The following is a 27315-nucleotide window of genomic DNA, read 5'->3' as shown; positions in this document are numbered from 1 at the left end:
ATAGCCGTAGCACCACTTCTGTGACGTCATAGAAGTGTTCAAATCTGGATCAGTCTGTATCAGATCCGTTGCAGCCCCTTTTTAAGAGATTTGGGTATGGAGGAAAATAGAGAGGGTTGTGTTTTCTGACACTTGGTGAGTTCCCTGGAACACCGGGGACACATGTTCATGTATAATAGACATACAAAAGTGCATTTTGCATGATAGCTCCCCTTTAAGTAAAGATAGTACTGTGGAGAAACAATGATTAACCTGCAGTAGCTTAGAGTACTTTGAATGATATCAATGTATAAAACACATCCTATTGTTAAACCAATTTCCCATTTTAGACATTTACTACAACTATGTTTTAAAGGGCATTTAAATAATTTAAACTGGTTGGCTATCCATAGCTATTCATGCATTTAGTTGACTTCTTATGAGCAACTGTGTCTTTTTTAAGCAAATGAGGATGGTTTGTAATGGTTTTCTACCAACGTTTCCAAGCACCTCACTAAGGCCATATTAGGAGATCATTTAAATGATTCTAGGGACTTGTAGACAGATGTTCCAGTGCTACATTGTTATATGTTTTCTGATCCAATTTAACAACAATTTCAGTTCAGTAATAAAATGTAGAAATAACCGTGTTACTTTGGGAATGTGAGACAATTTGAATGAGCTCAAAAATGCAAAAAGTAAAAAAAAACAATGACTAAACTGGAGATAAAGAAAGAGGTATGGAATTAAATCTGACACATTCTAAGACTTTGTATTATATTGTTGAATACGCATGGCAAGAGTTACTAATAATGATTACTTTCATGCTTGATTAATCAGCTTATTATCTTAATAATTGATTAAGTGTTTGATAAACTAAGGAAATTAGGTAACACTCTGGCAATCACAGGGCCATTCACACTTGCAGGCAATTCAGAGTCAACAATGAACCTGATTTCTTTGCACTGTGTGAAGAAACTGGATAAAACCCACACTGACATTGGGAGCACATGTCAAATCCACACAGAATAACTCAAGCTGTCCTGTTGGTTTGAACACAGAAGCACCTTAAGATACAGCAACAATGACAATGTATATTTGAATGTTCTATAATTGAGAACTAAGTGACCCCCAATGTCCAAATGAACTCGCTTCCAACAAAGTAGCATCTAGTCTGTTGTGTCCTTTAAGCAAATTGGTTGGACAGATAGCCTATTATTCTGAGCCTCACAAAGAAAAGAATCAGCGTTTATAGAAAATGAAAAATGTGGCCCCATCTACTTCGAATGAAAAGGATGCTCAAAAGAAACGTTGTGCCTCCATTCAAAATGTTATTTTGAGCAAGAGCGTACTGTGTGACCTGGGACTTTATGGATCATTGAGTTCTTTCAGAATCTCAAGGTTTGTCTTGATGGGTTAAACTCCTAGAGCACCGATAAAATAAAAAACAGTTGCAAGGTTTCATCTTCGTTCACAATACTTGCTTTGCACTGCTGACTAATCTTCTGCAGCACATCTCAACTTCCTGTCCCTTGTCTGCATCCATCATGCAGGAGGAGCCATGTTGGAGAGGAATAAACTCTTTAGCATACAGTGCATGTCTACAGCGGGGGGGAGGGGGCGGGGGGGGTTTGTAGAAAGGTGCTAAAACTAAACATCAAAGGAGATACTTCATTAAAGATTTATTTAACCAAGGCAACATCAAAATGAGTGTCATATTTCTGCACAAATAAAGAAGACAAAGCATACACCTGTCGGAAAAACAGTTAATAAATGATGTATCTAATTATATTTAGAAAATAATATAGTTTGGGTTTTCCAAACTTTGACGTAAGGACTGGTTTGGGTTGTATGTCACCAGGCTCAATTTCCTTTGAAGTGTTTCATCAATACACATTTAAATAATCTGCTTTTTTGTTTTACGTTCATTGTTTTCCCATTACTTGATAGTGTAATTTGAAATCAATATACTGGACACTTTCACCTACACTATATGAGGTCATAATCTATGCAAAAGCATAACATGCACATATTGCTTGTTAAAGTTGAAAGTCAAAAATATTGTTCTTTTTAGCTAAATGTTTTTAAAAAGTGAACTTTATACAGAAACGTTTGGCCTTTAGCTGGTTGTGCAAACCTCTGAGGCATCTTGCCATCAATATGTCAAATGACTTTGTGTTTGAAAAAGAGAGACATAACAATGAGTGTGACAGCCATAGGAACTGAATATCCATGCTTCACTTTGTCTGTAGCATAAATTCACAGAATAACTGGCGGTATCCAAGCTGCTTAAACACTCAGAGCTTTGTCGCTGATGGTAAATTGCCACTTCTCAGCGAGCAAAGACTGTGGGAGTATCTTCAGTAGATAATAACAACAAGACAAACGAAAACTAGTCATCCGTTAAAAGCTAGCACTTGTTAAAATGAAGTGTCTCTGTTGAGATAAGGAATGGTTTCCACAGACATCTTACAATGTGTGCAAACCAAATGTGAGTTCACTCTATCATCTGCTTCATGTTGCTTTTTGTTATCTGTGTTATCTGATCATGATGTACTGTTTACCTCCAGTTGTGTTGTTCCTCTCTTGTAAACAAACCTACGAAATACACCTTAGAAAAGAGCACACATAAGTTGTCTAGCATGCAAGCCATCCTTTATTGAAAGCAAAGCCACAAAGGACTGAAATACTGCTCCCCTGATGACAGTAAGCTGATTATTTAAATGATATGTTTATGTGTAATTACACAATATCAGAGCCGCAGCAATAAAAACCTTTCAGTAATTAAAGCCTGCAAAAGCACCGTGTGGCCAATTTCCACCAGAGCACACATTAGCACATCAAATTGAATATGGTCACTTTCCACTTTTCTGCATTATGTGTTATTGACATGCTATTCAGAATCACACTTTCAAAAATTATTCTTTGATTGTTGAGATTAAATTAGATGCAGCTCTAATGAAAATTACTCTATTCACTCCAAACTGAGTAGACTTTCAAAACAGGGGATTGAAGTACTCTAAAAAGCATTCATCTTAAAAGACGGGACAAAATAAATATACCATTTACTGCACTGATACAAATGATCCCCTATTACAGAGCGTCAGGGTTTTTGGTTTAACTTCAATAATATTCACAATCACTGTCTTCAATGTTTCTGAATACAACATATATCATATTTCCAAGGGGGATTTGTTGCAATGCTGTCATTCACATGCTTTTAAAACTTTGCAAAGTGTCTTTCAAATGACTTTTTCTGTCACACTCTTGGAAATAACACTACACAAAAATACAGGAAACCATATTGTAAGCCTTAATGGATTTGTTAAGAAATAGTGAAAATATGCAGCCCTTTAGAATGAACGAAAAGCAGTGCAGGGATTGGTTGTAAAAAGATTGTTTAAGCGGTGGGTCTGCATTTAATCAGCCTCCCTCATCACAGCTGCACTATCTGGACAGAACAGATAACTGTATGGTAAGTCAAACAAAAGGTTAGCTTCATCTATTATTTATAAAGTCAAAACTTGGACTTAAACTCAGTTGTGTTAATAATACAGAACCAAATCTGCTGCAGTCATTAAAATGACGCATTCTAATACAACTGACTGATGCCCTTTACAGACATGTCATACATAACTTCATCTATCTGTGAAATTATAGATTTCTATTATTTACACGTGTCTTTTGACATTAACCCTCCTATTGCCTTCGCTTCCCCCCCCTTACTTTGGTGTTTGCGGTTAAATTTGAGACAAAAACCATTAATCACCACCCAATATCATTTAACACCCTTTCAAACTGTAAATATTGTATCAGACTACTGGTATACATGAAAAACTGCAGTAAATATACAAAGAATAGGCACTGAACATGTATTGCGTGTGGCAGGTGTGATCCGTGTGGGGGGGATGGACACATAAGAGTGGGAAATGTGTCAAATTGTTCTGTGTGTGACGTGTTTGTGTGTGCCAGCCTGGTGTGATTCACATGGGGGGGATTGGGCACATTAGGGGGACACACATCTAGAGTAGGCTGTGTGTGTGTGTGTGTGTGTGTGTGTGTGTGTGTGTGTGTGTGTGTGTGTGTGTGTGTGTGTGTGTGTGTGTGTGTGTGTGTGTGTGATCTGATCCGGATGGTTACTGATTCCTTTTCTTTATGGCGGTCATTTTTGACCGGTAACAATTCAATGAAAGTGGTGATCAGCAATTGTATATGTTCGAATGTCTACTGTGAAGGATATCATAAAGCCTTAATGCAATTGAATTTAAAACAAAAAAGTTATGATTGATGAAAGTAGTAAATCGGTCAGATTTGACCCGAAGACAACAGGAGGGTTGAAGAGGCTCGATGCTTTGTGGGCGTTTCTCCCTTTCCTGTAGTGTGTTGAACATTTGTGTGTGCATGTAAATGATCTGCAAAGGCTAAAATCCCCTCCGGAGCGAGTTTCTCTCCCACACACAAAATCCAAAAACAAACCTGAAAATGAGCATAATGTGTCCTCTTGATGTTCCTTAAGGCTTTATATTATTCAGACATGCAAGTTCAAATAGTTTTGATGGCTAATAGTAAGTCCGTTTCCTGTTCTCTCAGTCTGCTTCTCCGATGCATTTGAAAACAGAAGATGTCGTTGGAGTCTTGATTAGGATCATTGTTGTGAGCGTGAGGGACACTTATCTTCGCTTCTCTGTGAATCCACTGATATTTTGATAATGACAATGAATCAATGTCACTATCAAGGTTTTTATCGAGTGAATTTGACTTCCTTTTTAATAAAGTGCGACAGTTCACATGCATTGAATGATAGGATACTAGGGTTAGTTTGATCACTTATTGTAACATGCTGTGTGCAGGCGTTATGCTGGACGTTGTTTTATCCATCCATGGATTTGAATCGAAAATCTGTCAGATTATTATAAGGGAGAAAACAGCAGGATGCATATTCAGACATGAGAACATGTGAAATTTCACAGTTCAAAAAGTCCTGCTGTCACTCTTTCTGCTCAACCTATCCAGCAGGGTATTGGCTAGAGACAAAAAGCGTTACGCTGATAATTGAAACCTTGCTCAGCCGTTAACACATTTTCAAAGCTTTAGAACAACCCCAGCTATGATTAATATACACCTGTCATAACTAATTACATTAATGCTGAAGAACGATAAGGCCTGTCTTGCTGTGTCTTCCACTCCCCCGCTAACCCCTCCATCACGCTCTGCACTTGTGATGGATGTGAGGTGCCACGTGACTAAACACTAAGAGTTCACATAAACAAGACCTGAGAGAGCTCCCGACCTTACTGAAGCGTTTTCCCAACTTATATGGAGAAATAGTTGCTTAGAAAGTTTAACTAATTCTTCAGGATCTTTACATCATGGTGCAGAGGAAGGCAACGGCTGTTCTTTACTGCAAGTGAGACAAATGAGGACAAAAAATGACTTTTCGCCAATCTTTAAATAGACTAAATATGGTTCAAACAAATGATGGGTTCACAATTGAGTAATCAAGCCGGTTGAAAGGCTTTCATTCCTTGATTTTAGCAATCACTGTTTATTTCTTACATTTTTGACAGTGGATCAGTTTTATTCTTCTTTTATGTTCGTCATTCAAATTGAATATTCTAGTCTTGATAGTCTCTCATGATAAAATGACTAAGCTATCAAAAGACATCATGGGAACTTTCATAAAGTCAACTCGCTCAATTTACTTATATGTAAACTGAGTGAGTTATATGTCCTGCAGTATTTATGAATCTTTCAAGTATGTAAATCCATGATTTGTAATATCTGTTTTTCTTTTAGACCACGAGCGGATCGGGAAGGACTCATCCTACGAACAAGAGGGGAAGGTTCAGTTTGTGATTGACGCGATTTATGCCATGGCTCATGCTCTACATAACATGCACAAAGACCTCTGCCCTGGGAAAGTCGGCCTTTGCTCAAAGATGGAATCCATCAACGGCACTCTGCTGCTCAAGTACATCCGCCACGTTAACTTCACAGGTGGGTACTCAGAATCCAACAAAGAACTGCATGCATGTACTGTATGTAAATTGACAAGCACTCTGATAAATGTACATTATATGGTAGAATAAAAAATGGGTGAAACAAGCTTGGGTACACAATGGCCTCCAATTATCAGGCTACTGAATGTAAATTACTCCCAGCAAGTATAAGAGGCTGAGATCCGTAGGAGGGTGACAATCAGCAGCAGAACAGCGCGTTTTATCGTAGTTGATGATGTGCAAGAACGGTCCTTTGTGAGATTTCCCGCCTTATCTTGTCAGCATTGAATTGCCCACGCAAGAGATCTCCTGCTTGAAGTGCACTGGCTATGGATATAAAAATTGTTCATAAATGAGAAGGGGGAAGAGAGTTACCGCACAGAGCCATCAAATACAGGCATAGATAGTTTCCCTTTCCCTGTGGCTGTTCTCTGTAGACTGAAAATACATGTTTTAGTGTTACTATTAAATACAGTGGGATGTCATATCTCGAGTCACACAAAAAAGCATCAGCTGAACACCTTCAAACTATTTAATGAGCCAAAGTTTCTGTGTGTTCTATGTTCAACTAGCTTCTGCAACTTAATGCAACCCCTTCTGAGCATTTCTTTATTCAGTTTTCATGTTGTAAGACAAATTGGCATCTACCACTAGAACAAAACCAATACATAAGGGAGGGTGTTTTTTCCAATGTATCGTAAGGGTGTATATACTGTATAGGCTGATTAGTAACAAGACATTGAAATACAGGAATTCCCAAACAAGGTTTGAAGCGATATACATAGTTCGACCACCACAGAACACTGACTTCTTGATTTTTGAACTGTAAGATTTTTTGATGGCATCTGCGTATATATTTTTACGTGACGATATATCCATATCAGAAATATTAACATCAGTATCTGCCTCAGCATACAGTTTAATTGAAGTTTGTGATTTTAATCCTTCTGTTACGAAAAGATGCAGCCAATGGACTCCTTTGTCTAACCATCATCTACTGTATACTGCTGTTTTATCATAACTATGCAAAAGCCCTTTCTAGCATGAGTGTGCCGTTGTAAGCAGAGAAAAGGCACCCTATTATGTAAAATCTTCAGGAAAACAACAGCTTTAACATTTAAATACCAAACAAAAACTGAGTGGATTGCACTTATGCTCTTTTACAGTTTCTCTGTGTGTGTATATAATGCCTAAAGGGTTTAAATAGTATTACTAAAGTCTCCTGAGTTCATTTTGTTGTGGATTTTGTACAGCAGAAGCTTTGTAGCTTCATTGTAAGTCTTGAGCTTAACATAGTAATACCTTGTTCTTATATTAGATTGCTGTTGTTTACAGTATAAACACATGAATACTTATACAAATTAAACATTATCAAAGAAAGTAAGATGCACATTGAATGGAATTCCTTTAATGACATTGCATGAGATACAACAAAATCAAATACCAATGCTGCCCGTGTATACACATGCATATAAAAAAGTAACAAAGATAAGAACAAAAAGAAAGATATATATATATACAAATAATTTGTATTTTCTGATGCAAGGAATGTTCGCTATGCCTCTATATATACAAATAATACATATGGAAACAAATACATACAAAGAAATATTAGATGCACTTGCGATGTAAACATATGTGCAATTTTCGATATAAGGTTAGAAACTTTCTAAACTTTGGTTAATTATAAGCTTATAGGTTCAAAGAAAGTATTTGTATAAGGAGGTCATGTAAGCAGCATGTGCTGGTTTCTTATAAAATAACACACAAGTATGCAGAGCAGGGTCTGACTCAGGTCAGCGTCAGCATTTACAACTTGAGTTAATCACATGTCGGATCAGAAGAGGGTCAAAGTGTTCATGCAATCAAGCACAATCTAATGCGAGCAGTTTGACACAATCTCAAAGCTGCTCCACCCTCACAGATGATTATAGAGGAAAGGATGCATTTATTAGTATGACAATTACAGGGGGGGGGGGTCGTGGGGTGAGGGGGAGTCACACCACTGCAGGTACACAACAGGAATAATTTAAAACAAAGGAACTTCTGGATGAAGTAAAACACTGCTGCTGAATTCAGAGTTCATTCCAAGCATCAGTGATACCGTGTGGCTAATGAACACAACTGGAGGTGTTAGAAACTCCTACTGGTTAGTCCATTGTGTAACCCTAACGTGCAATGTGGGGGTTGCATACGTTTAAACTGCACTGTTCTGGAGAAAAGTTGTATTGTAGTATTGCTTAAATGCCATATAACTTATTTTGTTCAAGCCAGGTTTAGATAAATAGTTGAATTACATGTATTTGACTAAGGGGCCTTATTATGCTTTTTGGGTTTTCCCTTTCCTGCTGAGTGTTACTGTATAGCTTGTAAATAGGCTGTTAAAATCCCAAAGCTCCCTCCAAAGGGGACTTTGGAGAACTACCCCACCTCGATCGGACTCCTTTGTTTACTTCTGTAACACCATCAATACGTAAAACTCGGGCTTCTATTGGCTAGCGCTCCAACACATTGTACGTGATGAGGGGGCGAATGTCTCTAAGCGGTTGACCAATTCTGAATTATGTTGTTGTTTGTTGAAGGCACACGGTATCGTGCAGCCTCAAAAGGGCAACAGAGGAGGGATAGCAGAAACAATGATAAGCTTTGTTGTTAAACTAATTAAGGTTGCATTAGAAAATGTACAACACCATTAAAGGAAAAGGCATGATGTGGCATTTACTTCCCCAGAGGTGGTTTGGTTTATAGATTACGAGGTGCAAAGTAAAACACAAAGTAGTAAAGAGACAAGGCAACATGGGTCTGACTTAAATATGGGTGCATTATTTTAGTAATGTAGTCAACATAACCTTTATTGTTCGGGATATTAAAAGGTGAACCTGACACTTTGTTTGCAGCGGTTAGTTTTCTTCCCTAATGGATATTGAAAAGAAAGTCTGCAGCACTCAGTGTTTTATTGTAGGCCACATCTTCAAAGCCCAAACAGAGTGTATGCTCTCAGTGCACTTATTATGCAAGCAGGTCAGTTGAATGAAGAGGTTTTCTGGAGTCATATTTGTTTTGATTTAAAATATAGTGCAATTTCTCAAGCATTGGAGTAAAGCTTTAGTATGAAGGGAACTTTAACAGCTGGTGATATTGAATCTTACCGAAGCATTTTACACTGCGGAAAATTAGGTTAGCTGACGTTCAGTGCTTATCTTGATTCTAAAACAACACATCGAGAATCGTTGATGAGGATTTACATTTCAGTGGCTAGATTAAAGCTGTAACAGAATAAGTATCTTGGCATCTTAAAAACACAAAGATGATAAACTCATTCAAAATCCTGCAGATAAAATACTCACAAACACTAAGGAAGGAGAACACATGTCTTATTAGATCCCTGCACTTGCTCTGAGAAAGCTATAGAATTGTTTTTAAAGGTAAAGTCACTTGGACCAAAATATAAATAAATAGCCGATTTGTTTGCTGGGTGCAAGTCAGGTAAGTCTGCAGGGACGAGTGAGCTGGTGTTCGCCGGAGTTCAATCAAAATGTGATGAGAATGTGTTTGGGTATTATGTGTCCACTGCGGAAATCAGCTCCCCTACGAACTAAGATATGCCCCAACTGTAGCCATTTCTTTATTAAAGTATAAATACTTTCTAATTGTTTCTTTATCAATTCGTTTTTAAACTTTTCTATACTTTTAATGGATCTTATGTCACACATATCTTTTCTATCAATTGCCTGTAAAGCACTTTGTCTAAGAAAAGGTGCTGTATAAATAAACGTTCCTTGCCTTGAAGTATAGCCGATGATAGAATTAAACTTCACTTCTTCCTGCATTTCTTTAAACCTAGTGTTATGTTACTGGATGGCTCGTCAGCACTGAAGTCTTTGGGCTTAGTACAGGCATGGCTAAACAAATCAATCCGCACATTACCGGATACTGCCTTGCTTTTAAGAGTCTTTCTGCTGAGAATTTAAAAACGGGATTGTCCACATGATTCCAGTATATTCTGGGAATTGTCTACAGATAATCGCTGCTGACTAAAGGAAAGAGGAAACCCAAGCACTATGAATATTGCAGATTAAGATAATACTTTTACAACCATACTCAATGGTTGTAAATGCATGTTTTACAGTGGACGGTTGGTTGGTTTTTCAAGGTAACCTAGGAAAACATAAAGTGAACCTGATCGTGAAGCTGTGAAAATAGTGTGATTAAAGGTTGGCTGTAACATCAGGTTCACACACTGTCAATTAAAGCTGAGGTATGAGGTTGAGAAGTATATTCATTTGGATGTATCACAGGATCACACAGAGCATTATATGGTGTGTTCATATACATCTACTAGATGTATTCCTCTGTTCAGATCAATGCAAGCTATTACAGCAATCTATGAAAGGATGTCAAATTAAAGTGTGTGTATACTCTTTAATAATGGATCTGGCCTGTCCAGGGAACAAGGAATATTAGGCTTCGCAGCAAATTGAGAGGGTACGATACAGTCTGGGGGGATGAAGTATTCCTGAGGTTAGTGTCATAAAAGAGGGAAGGCTGAAAAGATAATCAACACTGGCCCTTAACTCGGCCCAATCCAACGACTAATAAACATGTAAGGCTGGGCTTCCATTTACAATAGAAGTCAATTACAGACTCCAGCTGCTCTGAATCTTGGTTCTTTGCATTGAGGCAAAGTACAGTAATTATGTTGTATTTGTTAGGGGTGTAGAAAATGCCTTCATCAAAGCGGCATACATGCTTCAACAGGGTATATGCAGGAATCCTGAAGTCAAATGGAATACCTTTGAAGACCTTTTTTAAGACCCTTTCCATACATTTTAAGACCTCATCGCCACTTGGAGTTTTAACCGGTTACATTGGCGACACACTTTACCTCACATTTACTATATACAGTATTGATTGTCCTTCCTCCTTATCTTCCAACCATTTGCATTTCCCTATAACGATGTTGTTTAACAACCGGGGTAAACGGACCTTCACGCGCTATCAAGCAGTGAGCATGCGATGTCCTGTTCAGATGACGTCAGATCCAACGGGATGCCAGAAATAAACTACACAGAATCACACTACACATCTACGCAATGATTACATTCAGGCAGACTGTAGAATACAACCTCTTTGGAATATTTATATGCTTATTGAAAACAAGCTACAAAATGTAATACCTAAATTGATTGATCAACTTTTAATACTTTTTAAGACCCCGCGGACACCCTGTTCAAACAGCAATATGTATTACTTGTTCTGATCAGTTTTTATAAAACATTGCAAACACATTGAATCTTTTATTGGCATAAGCTAATGGTTTTTAATAGATTGGAGGGATATTTTATGTTAACTGCAATAGCAACATCATGAAAATGTGTGCTTGGTTTGCATAAATTACATTACATGTTAGAGACTTTTATCCAAAACGACTTACATACTCAATACTGTGGCCAATCCCCACAGAAGCAATTTGGGGTGAAGTGTCTCGCCCAGGGACACAACGACATGCTGACTGCAGTGGGGTTTGAACCTGTGCTCCCCTGACCTGAACACCAACGCACTAACTCACTGCGCCACAGCCTCCCCTAAATTACAGAGAAAATCTAGCTGACCAGGCACTGGGAAGATTGAGAAGTTTTTGAGGATCAAATACAATAAAGACACATTTCACAGCCATTGTGAAAACCTGCAGTGAGTAAAGTGGATCATGTTTATACATCGGTATGTTCACACACAGACACACACTTTAATTCCAAAGAGATATTGATGCAGTGTTTTCCTTAAAAACCTGACCTGGTTAATTAATATGCAGAATTGCAGATTGCTAATTTTTGCTCTCTGCGCCTGAAACTTGTAAATGTAATTTTGCAAGTTACGACGTGAAACTAATCGATTACGAAAATCAAATTAGTAGAAATATACATCCCACTCAATTCCCTGTATTGCTGAGATGGGCAAGAACATTTTCATAATTGCACATGACTGCCTGCTGTTTGCTTTGACATGCCCTCTAGATAATGCAGCAGGATTATACTAATGCAATACATCCCATGGGTTTGATCAGATCTTTGACACACACACATCTGCAGACGGAAATAAACCGGTCTGCTCTGAAAGCTTGACTCACAGGTTTCCAACTTTGACTCAAAGGTTCAATCGATACCGAGACCTATTCAAGGGAACAACACGCTCAAATAAATAATTCCTTTTATTCTTATGAGGGGAGTGTAGTCAATACTTGCTGAAAATGAATGACTCCCACCCAAATGCTGGAAAACACACAGTCTGGCGTCTGGACATGATGAATATCCTTTGCACAAAAATGCACTCTTATCTCTTTGAAGTAGCTCTCGGATGTACTGTACACAACATCCAAATATTGACAGTGGGTAATCCAAAACACATTTTATGCAAGTTAACTAGGGGCATTTTCAGCCTCGCTTTTCAACAACCACTACAACATGTTACAGAATTGCTCAGTATTCAGGGACTATTGAGGAAGTGAAAACACATTTGGAAGGAGCAAACAGACAGAGATTGGGATGCAATTAATGACCCTTTGCTCACAGACACTCTGTGGTGGGTTCTTATCATGAAATCTGTGAACTTCCCGTTCCTTTACACCACATTTAATAACAAGTTGTGAAGCTGGAGAGGGGTTTTGTCTGTTGACTCAGAAACAGGAAAGCCGAGAGATGAGAGAGATCTCAAAGTGGTAATCGAAATCAGTTCTGTCATCCGTTAGCACTCTGGATGGACCGTGTGGATAACAAGCAATCGGGGCAATAAGCAGAATGAAGGAGTGTGAAATGATCAGGGAACATGAGCGGACAGCAGCCCTGACCCTCCTCAGAGGACCAGGACCACACGGCTGTCAACATCTATTCAGCTCCCCTCATTAACACCATAACAGCATTAGCTAGAAGTCCCCTTGCAGCCTCATTGCATCCAAGAGCATTATGGGAACTGCTCGGGTGTGTACTGTATTGTTGAAAGCTGGACCTCTCAAAGCCACATAACTTTTTTTTTTCAGGAATTGCTGGCACCCCGGTGATCTTCAATGTGAACGGAGATGCTCCTGGACGCTATGAAATCTACCAATACCAGATCACAAACAACATGACAGAGTACAAGATCATTGGTCACTGGACAGACCAGCTCTACTTAAACGTATGCCGTTTTTAAAATACTACTTTAAATATGTCTTAAAGAATGTATGTTTGACTTTTCCTACAATCCGAGTGCCAGTTTTTGGTGCTGATCATTCACGATTGAGTATTCCCTTTTCTGGTTGGCATTGGAATTTAAAACACACAGGGTAACGAATGCTTTTAGTCAATACAGAGGTAGTTGGAAAGTATTAACACTACATTTCCAATCACAATTCTGTCTGTCAGTAATAAAGCCTTTTTCGGCTAATCCTTGTTTTGATAATTGCCATCATTGCATGATACAGGAATACACCATTTTATTTTCGATACATGGAGCAAAGACTCTATATTCTTGTGTTCATTTAAATACAAATATAAATGATTTGAATGCCGAACCTTCTGAGGAACAATGCATCCTTATCTTTATCTGAAAAATGGAATATTGCCTGTCCATTTTCACAGCCTAACTTACTTAAAAAAGTTAAGCTACAAGGTTATACAAATAAATAATGTCAGTTTAACAGGAGAAGGCACATGATGCAGTATTGTTGAGACTGCAGTACCACGCAGACTGTGTTTATTTAGCTTTCCCTCAGTAAGTGCAACATTCCTTGGAGGTAATTACACAGCGAATTTGAGTTATAATTCATGAGTTGACACAATATTGTCTTGATAAAAAGGCTGAATCTTTCATGTGGTGAATATCCAAATGTACTTTGTTTTTAATTCAATCATGCACTTGTGTGTAAAAAAATCCTAAGTGTTAATTGAATTGTATCCTTATGCATTATGTATGAATTTGAAAGCGACGGGACAACATGTAGTGAATTGTGTTCTTGTTTTGGCAATTCTAACATTTAAAGGTGCTTTTTAGTGCTGATTATGAGCTTGCCCAAATGTGATAATACTGAATAATTGTGAAGTAGCTATGCAACTATTTCGGGTTACGTGAGTATAGAAGGACATGAGTATATGACTAAAACAATGTTAGTATGATGAGGTGGAATAAACTGGTAGTTTTGCCAATTGTTTTCTCCCTCCCTTCCCTTTTCCCCACAGACGGATGGGATGCAGTGGCCTGGTGAATCACAGGAAGTCCCGTCCTCTATCTGCAGCCAACCCTGCCGCCTCGGACAGCGCAAGAAGACGGTGAAGGGAATCCCCTGTTGTTGGCACTGTGAGAACTGTGATGGCTACCAGTATCAGGCAGACACTTACACCTGCAAGATGTGCCGCTTCGATTTGCGGCCTAATGCAAACAACACTGGCTGCGATTCCATTCCCATTGTCCAGCTGGAGTGGAGCTCTCCGTGGGCGGTGATCCCAGTCCTCATCGCCGTCCTGGGCATCATGGCTACCCTGTTCGTGGTCGTCTCCTTTGTACGCTACAATGACACACCCATTGTTAAGGCATCGGGTCGAGAGCTGAGCTACGTGCTGCTGACGGGTATTTTCCTCTGCTATGCTACAACATTCCTCATGATCTCCACTCCTGATGTGGTTATATGCTCCCTGCGAAGGATTTTCCTCGGCCTGGGTATGAGTATAAGCTACGCGGCATTGCTAACCAAGACAAATCGGATCTACAGGATTTTTGAGCAGGGCAAGATGTCGGTCAGTGCCCCTCGATTCATCTCCCCCGCCTCGCAGTTAGTCATCACGTTCAGCCTGATATCATTTCAGCTCCTCGGAGTGTGCATCTGGTTCGGTGTCGACCCGTCGCAAGCCATCATCGACTATGAGGATCAGCGTACATCCGATCCTAAAATTGCCCGTGGTGTTCTGAAATGTGACATATCAGACCTCTCCCTCATCTGCCTGCTGGGTTACAGCATGCTGCTTATGGTCACCTGCACAGTTTACGCCATCAAGACCAGAGGTGTTCCCGAGACGTTCAACGAGGCCAAGCCCATCGGCTTCACCATGTACACCACCTGCATCGTATGGCTTGCCTTCATCCCCATCTTCTTTGGGACCTCACAATCAGCAGAAAAGGTAAATATCCCATATCTACATAAACATTGAATTTGTATTCCTATTTTTTTATTTGGGCACAGATGCCAGAGCAGTCACTTCATCAAATGTTTTCACCGAAAAAGAACAAACTAGAAGTGAATTAATTTACTCTTGGATGTTGGCTGTCAGTTTTCCATTTTGAGTTCTTTTATATTTCCTATGTGCCTCATTGTGAAGGAAATGGCCTCTCAAATTATGTTTATAGTAAAGGAACGTCCTCTTTTGTTTGTAGATACTGTCGCTATTCATCAGTATACAGTATGATGGGCTTTGTGCTCCACTGTGGGGACTACAATGCTTTTAAAGCTGTTACGTGAGGATAATTCCTTCACCTCAAGTTTGCTTGGATATGTTTTCTTTAAATTGTGTTTCTGTGTGTGTTTGATTCCGCTCCACCGAGTGGAAATACCAAGTACTCAATCACTGCACATTCAGTCACAAGGAAATAGATAACGGGTATTTGTGAAGTAGCATGAAATGACTGCAGCTGCTGATGCTTCTTGTCAGTTGAAAGTGAATCACAAATGAGCTCTTACGAGTGCTAATTTTCAGGTTGCTCAACAAAGACGTACATTAAAAAAATCAGAGTGGAAAAGTCCAAATACTAAAAGCAAAATAATCATCAGTATGGGAATGCTATGGTGCAGCATAATAACAAATTATAGCAGCTCCTAGATTTTCCTTCAGGAGTTTCTGTAAAAAAAGAAAGTAATGCATTGTGTCTGTAGGTACTAGTAGTGGATTCATGCCTAAAATCCTGTTTGGCAAAAGAAAACATTTAGATAAGATATTTTGCAAATAACTTAAATCCAAAACAATTGGGTAAAAGGTAGGGTCAAGAGTCTACACAACAGATTTAATGCCTTATACTTCCAAAAAGCTTGATAAAGGCTGCACCCTCCGAGGTTCCCGTCCTCAGACCTGTTCCCTCGCTGTTCCGTTGGAGCAGATTGGCAATCATATTGGTGTGTCAGAGAAAATATATATGTCACCAGGCCCAATGGAAGTGGACAGGGGTCTCGGTTACCCTCACAGAGTGACTCCACTCTGCGCTCCAGAGGGGTAGCAATATTGTTCCCAACTCACCACAGGCCACGTGTAATCTTCTCAGGAGATTACAACTCTCCCCCTCCTTCACCCAGGACTGCTCGCACTGCAGTATGCTGGAATACAATGCCCTATCACTCACATTTCACTCTGACATTTTTCAACTGACATGGCTTGAGGGAACTTAATTTTTGCAAGGCTTCTCTTTAGTTTGTTTTTGATTACATACGCATATATCATTGTCACTGTAAGACAGGTCCACCTATTCATTTTATATTGTCCATCTTCGTTTTCAGCCCTAACTTAATGCTCTACAAGATAATGCCTTACCTACCTTGTGTATGGTAGAGTATGCACACAGACACACTAAACTAAAGGGAAGCTCAAGCTAAAAAACATATTAAAGTACCTATCATTTTAGTCAGATTATTACTGATGGACATTTACTTACAGTTCAGATGGTTGTGTTGCTGCAAAGGTTTGTGAAAAATGTGTAAGCATTTTGAAATGTGAAGATAAATGTTGTACAAGCTGACAAAAAACAACATATAGTATGTCATGACCCCATGCAGGGAAACATCACTTATAACTGTTGACACACTGCCCTGTGGGCTTTTCCCATGCCAAAGTACTCCGTCATTTGTGTTGCCTGCAAATGTAATGTCAGACCAAACCTCGGGCGAATCCTTTTGAAGGATGTCTGCCAGCTGTGTTGCACTCCACTCTTTGCCTTGTGTTCATCATCTTCAAGGGACCTTAGGAATGTTATGAAGGCAAATTCAACTCTTCTGTTGTTTTTCTGTTTTCTAATTAATGTGTGTACAGTGAAAAAAGGAATGACTTCTAAAAATGTGTCATGATTGGTAATGAAAGCAGAGTTTCAAACTGAAGAAACCATATTTTCTTTTTCCATATGCATGTGTCAATATCATATATGATCTACCTATTATATTTTTTACAGCCCGAGCGCTGACTCACCACATTCCCTACATCCGACAAATCAGAGACGGACTGGGTCTGAGCTCTAGGTCGGATGATTATCATAAATGAAAAATCACTTGCAGGGACTTTTAACACGCTATAGGATGTTTCTCTCCGCTTCATAGCTTTTGCCTGTGGCTATATATCTGCTATCCAGCTGTGAGCTGCATCTGTCACTGGCTTTAGCACACAATCTGTATGCTGCTGTCTACAACTTCAGGGTGTCAAATAAATCTATAGACTACAAAGACACCTATCAGGGGTCATTAGTTGACTTGTGCGTCATTAATAAACAAACGCAGCAATGAAAGTGGAGCTCAGGAAAGATGAAGCCAGCACATCAAAAAATAATAAAGGATACTGTATGCCATCACTATGTCGTAGTATGTGATACTGTGTGCTGTTCTTTATATATGAAGCTGTGATTTACATGAAAATATGATCCTTTACTATGCGTATATTACTTGAGTAGGTCAGCTTCTCTCTTTCATGAGACCTTAAAAGCCTTTCTCTATTTGCCATCACATGACCTAGAAACCATTCCTCTTCCTGCAGCTTTATCAGAAAATTGGCTCTGAGAATAAAAGTTATAAATCATATTTACCTCCGACTTATTCAAACTTTGCAGGCTCTACAATAAGTGTACTCAGATAAACCTGGATTATATAACTTGCACATGAAAATCTATCCGTCAGTGCAGCCTCTACAAATGATTCTGTTTGCTTGTGTCTCCTGCATAATACAGATGTATATCCAGACCACAACCCTGACCATCTCTGTAAGCCTCAGTGCATCGGTCTCTCTAGGAATGCTTTACATGCCGAAGGTCTACGTCATTCTCGTCCACCCGGAGCAGAACGTACCCAAGCGCAAGCGCAGCCTGAAGGCTGTGGTCACTGCAGCCACCATGTCCAACAAGTTCAACCCCAAAGGAGGCCTGAGGCCCAACGGAGAGGCCAAGTCCGAGCTCTGTGAAAGTCTTGAAACACAAGGTAGGTATCACCAAGAGACGAAAAAACATGTTCACTCAGCCTCGACCAGGAGGATTTTATGCTGATGCAATGAGCTGCCTCTTTCTAAAATGAAAGCAGTGATAGAATACACATGGCTACTTGAAAATAATGAACTCCTTTTATGTGAACATAACTGATGCAAGTGTTGTTTTGCACTTCAGCAGTTCTGAAAAATTAGCAGGCCTTATGTGAGCATACAAGAAATTAGGTTTCCATGTCGGTGCAAACTAAAGTGGTGTTATATCATGCCTTCTTTTTGAATATGAGCCATACACAGAACTTTATGAATAATAACAATGGTTAGGAGGAGTTTCAAATTAGCCTCTAGACAGCATAGTTTTTCAGCTTTCCCAATGCCCATTATTTAATAATTTCATTGACCAATCGAAGGACAAAAACATGCTTATACACTGCATATTGCTGTTCTTAGAATCAAACCATTGATATGTATTTTTTATACTGTAAAGTACCACGAAATGTTTTAGGAAGAAGTGACTTTTCTGTTTCACCAGGATAATTGTGTTTTTGACTACAAAAAAAGTCCATTCTCACCACACTGGATTTGTGAATCAGGAGGTGTGAGAGGGTCTCCAACCTACTCTGATTTTGAAAGGGTCTAAGCAAACGAGTAGCTCAGTGTTGGAGAAAAGGATATTTCAGTCACCAAGATAAAGTGTACGAGTAGTCCCTGTGTCGGGGCAGGCTTTAAATCTAGCAACCCCACAAGTTCTGATTACCCAAGGTCCTGATGTTATACTCCGACAGGCTGAACAATGTGGAATTATATTTATTAGGACTCAAAAACCTGCGCCCATTGCATGAATGCCTTCTTTCGACCTCAGAAAGGAGCCATTATATCTGAACCTATTACAGACCCATTTATAGGTGCTGATTCTCGCCCTCTGGTTTGAACTGTGAATCTAACAACTGCTCTTTGTGCTTATGCGTCAGACTGTGTTGAGGGAGGGCAGCCTTGTGAGGGACTATAGGCTCTCAGGTAACCCGATTAGATAATGACTTTACCCTTTTATTATCTGTGAACACTTTGTACCTGTTCATTTCTGCTAATGGTCACCACAACACCCGTGCCTGCCTGTAACGCACAAAGCATCCCTGCTGCCCCCGACTAAAATACAGCACTCTGAATGACACGAGGCAGTAATCACACCCTCACAAATCCACCCTTGACCAACAAACATTAACTTGGGTAGACAACATTGGCGAGTGGTGCTGTAAAATGGCCGATCAGCATGGTAAAGCCTGTTAATGTGGGAAGATGACACCACTCTGCCTGAGTGCAGGAGACAAGTGATAGCCATGTGTCCCCTGTAATTTATTTCCCTGTTGACAAAAGAAGGAATTTGTGGTAATGGGACAACAACAACAATAAGAGAGAACAGGGAAAGACGGATGGGTCTGCCAAGCCCAATTCTTTCTGGACCATCTATTATTTATCTTGGCCTTGCAGCACATAAATATTCAAATAAGGTTCATTTATCAATGCTTCTCTTGGAAGAGATGCTTTGGATGAAATGGCAAGAACACAGCCCCCCATTCATACACCCAACGTAGCACTGACAAATATACAAAAACATTTACCATTACATCTCTCTCCTCTACGGCACTTTGGCCCCGACTCTGGCTTTTAGCTGTCTTCTGATTGGATTCATCCCCTCTGACATATTCAATCAGCCAAGCCTGCTGTGGGCAGATTGGCAGATTGGTAGTGTGATTACCACCACTCCAAGCATGCTCGCTGAGGACAGTTTTATTAAAAGAAATGGCACACATGTACACGATTACACTTGCACACAGACGTATGTGCGCATAGGAGCATGACTGCACATACACAGGTACTTATAATGTATGACAGTCATGTTTCACCACGGGTCGGGCTTCTCACGGTGACTGTGGTCTGCCCTGCGGTCGTCTGTCTTATGTGTTTTAATCCCAGCTCATATAAAATGCCATGAATCTTAAAAAAGTATGTTAAAGGATAATGAGAACTGTTATCAAACATGGATGAAAACACGTATAGTCCCAAGTCAGATGACATATTATCTACCGGTAATTCACCTTACATTAAAAATGGTACTGTAATACAGTGACTGACTGATGCATGTTTTGCTTGGTGCACAGACAAATAATTCAGGTCTTTGCATGTAGAGAAAGACTTGCATTTGAATGGTTACTATTGCATTTTATACCACTGCTGTGATCTGCCCTGTGGCGCTATATGTGCTGCAATTTCTGATCAAATTGAATGATATTACAGCTGTGAAGAAAAACATAATGACAGAAGTTTCCCTGATTTCTGTCATGCTACATTAATGGCAGGCACTTCGGTTGATATGGCCATTTCCAAAGCCTATTCAATCTGATTGCATCTACTTCACTGTCTTGACAAATATTTCATAGTGATATGCTGTTAAAATGTCTGCAATGTGACGATTTGCATTCCCTTTAACAATAGTTTCCCCCCCATGCTACAAAAATGTCCAAAATCCATTGTTGAATAGTATACGATTCTATTGGAAGACATTTAACACATAGCTTTTTTGATAATTGATTCAATGTTTCAGGACTTTTTTTAACTAACAATTGAATATGAAAAAGAATAAACTCTGAAGTTGTCATTTTAAATGATGATAAATTGTGCTGAAAGTACTTATTGGCATTTCAAAGGTTAAACAACTATGATTAATTAAAGATATAGGCAGTTCTAACGGTTATTATTATTAACAGCCCTTATCTGTTTTTGCATCATTGTATCACTGTAGCAGTTTGAATAAGTCCGTTTCTACTGCCTTCAGATATGTATATTACACATTTCTCTATGAATGCAATACAAAGATAGAAGAGACGTCATTCCTTAAAATACAGCTGTCACATCCCAACACCCTGCTAGTCTGATTGGTTCCACCTGCACTCATTAGATGAAGACATCCATAAATAGAACCCTCCATCAATCTGGACTCAAACATAAGCACTGAGAGATTAGCGTTTCATGCCTAAATCTCTCCTATTTTAACTCTTTCCTCTCTTCTCCCACACCTTCACTTACAGCGCTGGCTTCCAAGCAGACATACATAAGCTACAGTAACCATGCCATCTAAGCCGGGAGAAGGAACAGAGGAAGCGGAGCCAGGGCCTGCCTGAGGAAGAATCACCTGATTGTGGGGAATACTGGGGATATACTGGAGGACTTCCAAGCTGCTACAGCAGAGGAGGGTTGGGGTGGAAAGATGGGAATTTGTCACTCCATGAATAGAAAGGATGTCATATTTTTCTAGAGCATCAGGTAAAATGCTTGAATGCCAAATGGTTGAGAAATTAGTGGATTTACAGAGATGAGAGAGATGGGAGATGTTAGGGAGATTGGACAGTTAATTATCCTCTTCCCACCCTTTCTCAGACACAAGTGAGCGTTGAACAGTGACGTTTCCTGATGCAGGCTAGGAGTAAACCACCTGGAGTCTACAGTATGTTTTCCTTCTGAAGTGTAAAGCACACAATTTCCGTTCAGATCTCTGATGCTCAATCTTTTTGTCTCATTTCAACAAAGACGGGGAGGAAAACGCGTTCTGTTTTAGCTCAAGTCAAATGCAGTCGACAAGATGAAACAGTATAAAAATATACTCATTATTTTGGTTACCGGTATTATTAAAGCTGCAGTACTGTTTAAATGGTACATGCCTTACTACAGTACATTCAGTATTCCTACATGATCTTATCTGAAACACCTGAAAATAAAGCAGTGGGTCATCCCAGTTTATCTTTTTGTTTAATAAATGTTTCATAATGATGATGATGATGATGATGATGCTAACATCATCTTGGCAAACCTAGTGTACAGTCCCAGAGCATGCTTATGGGAGCATCACGTGTACTGTGCTGTGTTGTCAATGTCTTTGGAATGCAACATTTGTCATGGTTGTCATTCACAGTGGAGATGTCATTTTGGACCATTACCCACAACTGGGTTGAATAAAGAATCATGTTTATACATCAAATTTAATTGCCATTAAATAATGTCATAGTTTACAGTATACCACAATCCATAAACGTCAGCCAGTACTTCAAGACTTGTTGAAGCAAACATCCCAGCATCCCATAATTTATTGGCCTTTATTTATCACGCACTTGTTGAAGCCTTAGTAAAAATAAATGTGAGCAGAAATTCATGTTTCCCCGTACAGTCCAGAAAACATTAGATGTAATACTTCACCAAAAGGAACACTTCCTTTTTAAAATACACACCTACACACCTTCTTTTTTTTTATATAATTCGGTATTGCAGTGGAGCTAGAAACATCACTTGGTTTGTAAAGGAATCAGTCCCCAGGTATATCATTTCTAAAGCGTGGTGTTATGATTATATAGCTTCCATAGTAGAGTATTACACAGGGACCTCCTATGATTTGTGATAAATGAACTTTTAATCTGTATTCTTTGCAAAGGATTGTTTTGCTTTTCTGGGTCATGCATTTTGAAGCTCCAGTGGGAATGAATAATGAGAGTTTTAATAGTATTTTGGGCACAAAATTAGGCTCACGCATCTACTCAGCATGGAGACCCATTTGGAAAAGGTGTAAGCTCAGTTCCCTCAAACGGCATAAATGTTCAAAGTTAATTAGGTGGATGACAGGCATAGCATTTCCTAAGTAGTGCTTTACCTTTCAACAGAACCAATACAATCTCTGTAGACCCAGCACTTTAGCTATGTTTTAACAGTCCTAGAGAAAAGTATTTTGGTAATTGCCAGATTACATATACAGTATAAATACATTCAAAACATAATTAAGCTAAAGTGGAATTTGTCTCCATGAACTTAAAATACTTTTTGAACGCTTTGAGTTTGTAATGTATTTATCTTTAGATTTTTACATAGTTGCTGCTCATTCTTCTAGCATTAATTGATTTGTAAAGTAAGATTGAAAGCCTCACATTTTAGAAGATTCAACTGCTTGATAAATAAGGGCCAGTGCCTTCGTTCTGTGCCTCATACCCATTCAATTCCTCCTGCCATTCTTTCCACGGACCATGGTGTCGTTTGCTTTGCACACGTCACCTTTCAAGTGGATTCGGTTCAAACATGAAGTGGAGAGGACTCAATGTACAATTTATATTTAAGTGTGTAAACTCCATTTCTGTCTGCAGTCTCTAAAGTATTTGTCATAAACAGTAACTCTGGAATTTGTCTCATTAATGTAATCCTCAGCGATGCAAAAATATGTATGTTGCATGTCAAATCTCATAAGAAGTCATGTGAACAACTCGAGAGAAAAAGGTGTAATGTCCAGAAGGAAAAACTACTGCAGAGGATTATAAATGTAACTAATATTTTGGGGTCAAATAATGATTCTCTCAGCTTCATCAAACGTCTCCTGCAAATGTTGTTTTTCTCATCAGTTGATAAAGTATTGTTTGTGGAATTGTTTGTGTTTTGTGAATATGATAATTTAATGCTTTTTTTTTTGCCACAACCCCCCCTCCCTCCCCTTTATTTTTCTAAAACACTTTGTCTGTGTTACAAAATAGAATATGTAAGTGCTGACTGAAATGAAGTTAATGTACGTTATTAAAATGGATTGATCATGTCTGCTTTATGTACTGAATTATAAAAAAAGAATTACAGTGCCTGGATATTTATCATCTATAGAAAAAAAAAATGTAAATGTATAGAGCATGTTCATTTTTATACAAGATATTTCTAATAAAAGACTGTTTTGCTAAAAACAAGTGTGGCTGCTTTATATTATTGAGTTGGTCTCAGCAGCAATTCAATAGAAAACACAGTATGATTCACCTTCAAAAGAGTGTTGCTATAAGTACAACCACAGTATCATCAACAATTATCGTCACAATTATTCAGGGGAATGTTGCAAAAACCAAGCAGCTCATATATATAATATAGTATTTATTATTTGTTGTCCAAAAGATGTTGATATTAGACTATTGTGACGACAGTTGCTGTTTCTGCCGGAGATATGGGAGTTTGTCCCAAGGCCCACCGCTGCATTTACACCCTCCACCTGAAGGGAGCGGACCCTTGTTTAGCTGCAAGTGTGACTTCTAGGCGTATTATAGGGTGTCATCAAATGTTGTTGCCATGGCGACAGATCCCTTGCCATGAAACACGCTTTTCTCATAACTCCATTGAACATGCTCCAAACGCCCCAAGACTTCACAGGTTTGATAACGATGCAGCCCTAAACACATCTAGGCGTATTATGGGGTGTCATCAAATGCCGTTGCCATGGCGACCGATCACTCGCCATCAAACACAATAATTATTATACTGCTGTAACTCCTATGTACGTCGTCCGATCGGCCTGAAACTTCCCACGTTTGCCAACGGCCGAGTCCTCGAGACATCTGCCTGACTTCGACGTGCGGACAACAGCCTGCGGAGCGTTGAAGACCCGCTCAACGCTGCTTGCAGCTTTAATTATTATTATTATAGACATGTTTTTTATATATTTTTATATATCTGAGACCCATGCTATTGGCTAAAAATATCCTGATAGGTGACCTTTAAAACGGCCTCTTATATTTTCCACTATCGTGCCTGGTAAATATAACTGATGACCAGGAATCATCTAGGCATTTTGCTGCTCAGCGGGCAGATAGAGAGAGCAGGGGGAAAACCGTTAGAGCCGGCTTTTCTTTTAGCTTTTTACTCGGGTTTCCTTCACCCAAACTTGTAGTGTTTGTTTGAATAGTGATGAAGACTAACCAAAATAATTTCGTTATGTTTTATTTTTAACAAGGTGTACACCTTGGTCCCTTTAATGGTCGTTTTCCAGTGTCGTCTGACTTCATTGAAAAAGGAATTGGCAGATTAATAAAATATGTAAATGATAACTAAATGCATTAAACGCAGTAAACTTGTAAAGTGCAAAATAATCAATGACCTTGTTGTGATCATAAGAGCTTATATGAAATGGCGAAATCGGCTAGAACGTGTTGGCCACATGAAATAATCAGGTTTCCCAATTTCGTCATTTTACTGCTGAACCATAAAGTGTTGGGATCTGCCAGAGGAGAAACTGTCAGGGGGATGGGGGGGAAATTGATTTCACCATTAGTGAAAAATACTAAATTGGAAAGAAACGTGGGGAAGATCTCAAGGCCAGTGTTGAGCTGCAACTTCTCTTTCAAAGTCGGGATTGAATGACAACTGTGTACTAGAGTTTCTGCGGTAATCAGTGGAGCCACAACCTTAACCTCGGTTTGATGGTGGATCGATATGTTCAGCGACACCCGCAGCATAAGCCTTGAACAAATTGAGAAAATATCATACTATCAATAAAACTGACATATTTAAGAGCCACTCTTAATGAAAAGTAGAGCTGGTGAAACTATCTTTATAGTGCATTTTACTGCAGGGTTGAAATTGCCATCTGGATGATCACTGATACAGCATTATCATTAGCCTTGTGTCTTCTAAGTGAATCCCCTGCCCGGCACAATTAGCAACACAGCAGTATGTACACAATTGTATAGTCTATTAGTTGTGATATATAGTACACTTCCCCAGTAGGAAATGCACATTTTACAAGGTCTAATAAAGTCTCTGCTCCCTTTGGCTTCGCTCACCATTATACTGCAGAGCTTGTTCCTTTTAATAGGAAAAGAAAGATTCAAACTACAGGTGTTGCTCTTTTGTTCTGTGAAAGCAAGATAGTTCTGTTTTTCTTAACCGTTTTCTCTCACTGTTGGACAGTATATTACAATAACTAATTATGTCGAGATTAATGAAAAGTGTACCCCTAATGTGCAGCACATAATGCAGTTTTGGTTCATGAATCCGCAAATCTTTAGACCTAAACACCTTAGTTATAAGATACTTATTTTAAACTTTAACTAGGGTTAGGGGGCGATTGAAGGAATATTTTCACTACCAGCAATCCTCAGAGTACATTGCAAGTTGAGTTATTTGGATGGTTCTTTTCATTTTATTTAGCCCTTTTTTTGGTCTTCCTCCAAAGAGATAGTGTTATTAAACCAGCCTGTAATATTCTTGTCAAGACATGTCCAAGTGTCTGAAGGGAAATTTCAAGTTAGGCCACCAAGACAAATTGAATCATATTCAGCCATTTTAATATTACACATCACTGCCGTAGCAAAGTCACTTTTGTCATGGCTGAGGTTGAACATTTCCACTGTAGAAAATTCTCCCTGGAGGACACTGATTTAGTTTCCATGCAGGTACAGAGTCTCTGTGACTGAAGGAGGGGCCTTGATGTTACAAGACTTCTTTAGAAAGAGGTAGCAATACATCTAAATGCAACTTGTAGCATGCTGTCTGACAACCACTTAGCATTGGAGACATATCTGTTAGAAACTGGAATGAGATCATTTGTCAGTCATAATAAATTCAACCATTAGCAGATGCCTGCCTTCATCACTTGGTTTACTTTGAAGGTACATAGAGGATGCTCGCAGATAGCTTTAACCGAGTGTGCAGAGACCGTTGAAAAGGAATCAATCCTAGGGAGAGGTTAGATGAAACATATTTACGTAAACTTATGATGAACCCTTTTTTTGTCAGGGTTAGGGTTTAGGGTAAGAACTGACTTCATTGTCTCATACGATTGGTACAGTATTCTAAAGGTTTTTGGAATTAGGGAAAATAAGTTTTGTAACAGAACGTAGGACATAACAATTATTACACATGGACCCCTAAGCAGCTATGACACCCAATTAAGATTATTAAAAAGAGCATATGGGCAAAACAACTTTGCATATGATTAATTTGACAAACCACCTGCTGCTGAAGAGACTATAGTCTCATTGACCTCCTGACCGGAAACACAGACCTGATGTCAGGTGTAATTATAAAAACAGACATCCTGATTTGAACTCAAAAACAAAGAAAAAAAGAAGTAACTCTTAAAAAGGTTAAAGTAGAAGTCACACACACATATGCTAATAGCTTTATCTAAGAAGTTGTTTCACTGGTGATATATTATTTCTCTCTCTGGGCTGAAAGGTGCCCTGTTTTCAAAAAGTAAACGCATTTACACTTAAATCTTGTCCTTTCTATCCACATTTCCTCGGAGATGGGTTTTGCACATGTTTGTCAGAGAGGCTTAAATCAGTTCAAGAAGAAGATGGTATGTT

General features: G+C 39.0%; 1 protein-coding gene across 2 annotated transcripts in view; it reads left to right on the top strand.

The window, feature by feature from the left end:
• Window positions 1-23928, top strand: part of LOC307035045 (metabotropic glutamate receptor 4-like) — a 197070-nt gene extending 173142 nt beyond the window's left edge. For both annotated transcript variants that reach the window (XM_079674000.1, XM_079674001.1), the window contains 5 exons: window positions 5776-5976; window positions 13012-13148; window positions 14189-15124; window positions 17919-18165; window positions 21253-23928. In XM_079674000.1, the coding sequence (XP_079530126.1) occupies window positions 5776-5976; window positions 13012-13148; window positions 14189-15124; window positions 17919-18165; window positions 21253-21302 (1571 nt within the window). In that variant the 3' untranslated portion in view covers window positions 21303-23928. The remainder of the gene's footprint in view (window positions 1-5775; window positions 5977-13011; window positions 13149-14188; window positions 15125-17918; window positions 18166-21252) is intronic.
• The last annotated feature ends 3387 nt before the right edge of the window (window positions 23929-27315 follow it).

Source organism: Notothenia rossii (assembly GCF_949606895.1).
Source record: "Notothenia rossii genome assembly, chromosome: 4".
Classification (NCBI taxonomy): domain Eukaryota; kingdom Metazoa; phylum Chordata; class Actinopteri; order Perciformes; family Nototheniidae; genus Notothenia; species Notothenia rossii.
Note: the sequence above shows the minus strand (reverse complement) of the source record. Positions and strands in the feature narration are given on the sequence as shown.